This window comes from Grammomys surdaster, unplaced genomic scaffold, assembly GCF_004785775.1.
Source record: "Grammomys surdaster isolate TR1022 unplaced genomic scaffold, NIH_TR_1.0 116323, whole genome shotgun sequence".
NCBI classification, from domain to species: domain Eukaryota; kingdom Metazoa; phylum Chordata; class Mammalia; order Rodentia; family Muridae; genus Grammomys; species Grammomys surdaster.
Window position 1 is genome coordinate 1 of NW_021613560.1, and position 3,298 is coordinate 3,298.

Sequence of the window (3,298 nt, forward strand, 5' to 3'; positions counted from 1 at the left end):
TTGTTTACAGCTGGAGACTCATAACCTACAGACACTTCTAGGAGAATACACAACCCCTCTCCCCAGCCCTGTACTGTACCTAATAGAAATACTGAGGCTCCAGGTGCCAGAGATTGTGGGTTCAGCTCCATCAGAGCACACACCACACCTGACCCCAGCTCCTTACTGCAAGAGCCACCAAGGTGGGGCAGCAAACTCCAGGTCAATCTCTCAACCAAAATAGGCTCCCAAGTAACAGACATCCAAGGCTGGCCTCTGGCCATTACACACACATGCAAACATGTGCACAGACATCTGCACACACGTGAACATACTCCCTGAAATGCACACACACACACACACACACACACACACAGAGAGAGAGAGAAAGAGAGAGAGAGAGAGAGAGAGAGAGAGAGAGAGAGAGAGAGAGAGAGAGAATACAAGAGGATTCAGGCATGAGGAAGGGCAGGCTGAGGCTCTGCATCTGGCTGACTTACACAGGACATCATAGGCTGGCTGCACATCAAATTCCATCTCCTGCTGGAGCTCAGGGGAGCTCAGCTTGAAGCTCAGAGACCTGCAGTCCGGCTGTTCTGAGCTCTGGATCTCAAACTTCACTTTAAATTGTCTCTCTTGTTGCAACTGGCACAGGTGTTTCTGAATTTCCTCAAGGAAGTCTCCACGCCACTTTAACTGATCCTCAAAGCTGGTGAGATTGTTAAAGAACACCACCATGTTGGCCTCTGACCTGCCCTTGAGTGCAGTCTGTTCATTGTTGGAGCCACCCTAAAAGACAAGGATGAGGATGACAAGGGGTAGGGAGAGCCATGCTGGGTAATCCAGATGTGAACAGAGTAGGAGTCCATCACCAAGAGTGATCCTTGGATGGAGAAAGCTGACCCATGTGCAGTGGAATTCTATTCAGTAAGGAAGAGTGAAATTGGCACCTCTGTAGGAAAATAGAGAGTCCTGGATCTCCTTGTGATGCAGGAGATAAGCCAGACTCAGAATGATGAACACCCTTGTTTTATCTATTTCTAACCAGAATTAAGAGAGGGAGAGAAAGAGAGAGAGCATGTGTGTGTGTGTGTGTGTATGTATGTGTGTGTGTGTGTGTGAGAGAGAGAGAGAGGTTGGGGGCAAGAGATGCGAGAGGACTCAGGACTCTCTCAGGCAGGTGAAGTTCAAGTACAAACTGGTGGGCTGGTAATTGGTCAGAGGAGACTGAGTAAATTACCACAGACATATTAAACTGTGGTCACGATCCCCCTTGTTAGAGTATTAAAAGGAATAGACCATGTCTAACATCAGTCCCGGAAGAAAGTCTGTAACATTGAAAAATGATCACAGGGCAAATGTTAAATTTAAGAAAATTGAATTCAGAAAAAGAAAAAATGTGAGAAAATAATAAGTGATAAGCAGAGATCCTCTCTAAATAAAATGCTGAGCACAATCACTAACACACTTGCACACCTGACATAAATGAGTGGACTTTACAAAACATTTCTGCAGCTTTCACAGAGTCTGAGGTAGGGATTGTCATCATAAAGTCCATTTGACAGATAGAAACTCAGGCAATGAATTTCCATCACTCAAGACATCCAGTAGGTGGGGGGGTCTCTGTTCTGTTCTCTGCCCTGTGTCATAGCTAGGGTGTACATGAGGACACTGGGTATAGAGCAGGGAGGTAACTCACTCTCCTCTAAGGACTGCAGTCTGGTTTCTTAGAATCCTCTCCCACCCCATCCAGGTCAGCTCAGGCTAATGAGACTCACCAACACAACCCTGGAGACCCTCACATGGTGGGCGGCACCTTGGAAGCATCTCTCCTTCAGAAAAGCACTTATGACTTCGATGTCTGCTCTGACCTCAGTAAGAAATGTAGAGTCAGGAAGAAGTTGATCCTCTATGAACTTGTCCATCTCCCAAGCCGGAGTGCTGCGGAGATCCACAGGAGTCCTGAGATCCACAGGAATGCTGACATCCACAGGAGTGCTGAGGTCCATAGGAGTGCTGCTTTCATCCATTGCCATCCTGAGGCCAGGAATGTTTGCTGACTGCAGCCTTGCCTCAGGAGTCAGCTGCCCCTTATATCCATAGCTGGTTCCTCTTTCCCTGGAAGGGTGGGGCTATGCAAATCAGAACTCTGCACCTGCTACCTCTGTCTCCTGGGCTCCCTGACACTCTGGGTTTTTTTCCTGTAGGCATTTCTTTGGATTGTCAAACTTTCATCACAGCAGGCTGTGGACCAGGAGGCAGGAAGCATCCTAAACATAGATTCTGTTGTTCTTCCTTCTTGTTCTTGAACTGTTTTTTTTTTTTTTTTGAAATTTTTTAAAAAATAATTTATTTTTTCTGAAATTGTAATTCATTCACACAGGGGTTATAAACACAAAATGACAGGATGTGGGGAAGGGGATGACACTGGAGTGTGGGTGTTCAGGGGGAATACAGATATCTTTCAGGACCGGGTATCAGCTGGGTGAAGTTTCAGGGAACAGGTCACTATGACTCTGCCTATGACTCACTTATCCTTATCTAAGTTGGTATTGTCTGCCAAGGCTACCTATTTACAAGGTGTATGACTTCTCGGGCTGGTAAATTTCCACAAAACCTGCCTGTTTACATTAGCTTATAGCCATCTGTTTCAATGTTTTTCCATAGAGACCCAAGACTTGGTGTTAGTACACATGTATGACAGGCCTATTGCTGATTTTAAGCCTATGGCTGATTTTAGGCCTTCAGTGTGTAATCAGGGCTGCCCCTGACATCTCCTCCCTTCTCTAAGTATAGAAGGGCTGTGGCAATTCTAATCTTTCAAAGGCAGGGATAGAGGCCTGACCTCCAGTAATTGAAGGGGACCTTGTAATGGTGCCAGAGACAGTCAGCAGCAGATTTCCCATGAGCTTTCAGTTTTAGAGAGTTAAAAGTGACCAAGGCATGATGGAGAGCATTTCAGGAGCACCACTTCTGGGGGGCTACCATTCCTTCTCTTTTGTTTTTAAAGCCAATTTTTCAGAGTTCTTGTAAAATCAGGGCAGAAGCGACAACAGTAGCTCCTTCCACACTAAGAGAGTCTTGAAGACCCTATTTAAAGAAATATAAATCTATATTAATAATCTTTATCAAAGAACTGTTATAGCACAGCCGACAACTAATCAGACTATATAATATATCGATTAGTCTTGAACTGTTATTAATGAAAAATCCTTTGATAGTCTGGTAGGTTGTTAACAACAGAACACACAGTCACAGACACACACACACAAACACACACACACACACACACACACACACACTTCATTAAAATATGAAG

General features: G+C 45.1%; 1 protein-coding gene across 1 annotated transcript; it reads right to left on the reverse strand.

Annotated features, from left to right (window-relative positions):
• Positions 1 to 479: 479 nt before the first annotated feature.
• Positions 480 to 2,015, reverse strand: LOC114635691 (inactive 2'-5' oligoadenylate synthetase 1C-like; the record flags this gene model as incomplete). Its single annotated transcript, XM_028784168.1, has 2 exons — positions 1,758 to 2,015; positions 480 to 768 (listed from the first exon to the last, which is right to left on the reverse strand). Coding segments are annotated over exons 1-2 (547 nt in total), but the record flags the coding sequence as incomplete, so codon positions are not given.
• Positions 2,016 to 3,298: the final 1,283 nt, after the last annotated feature.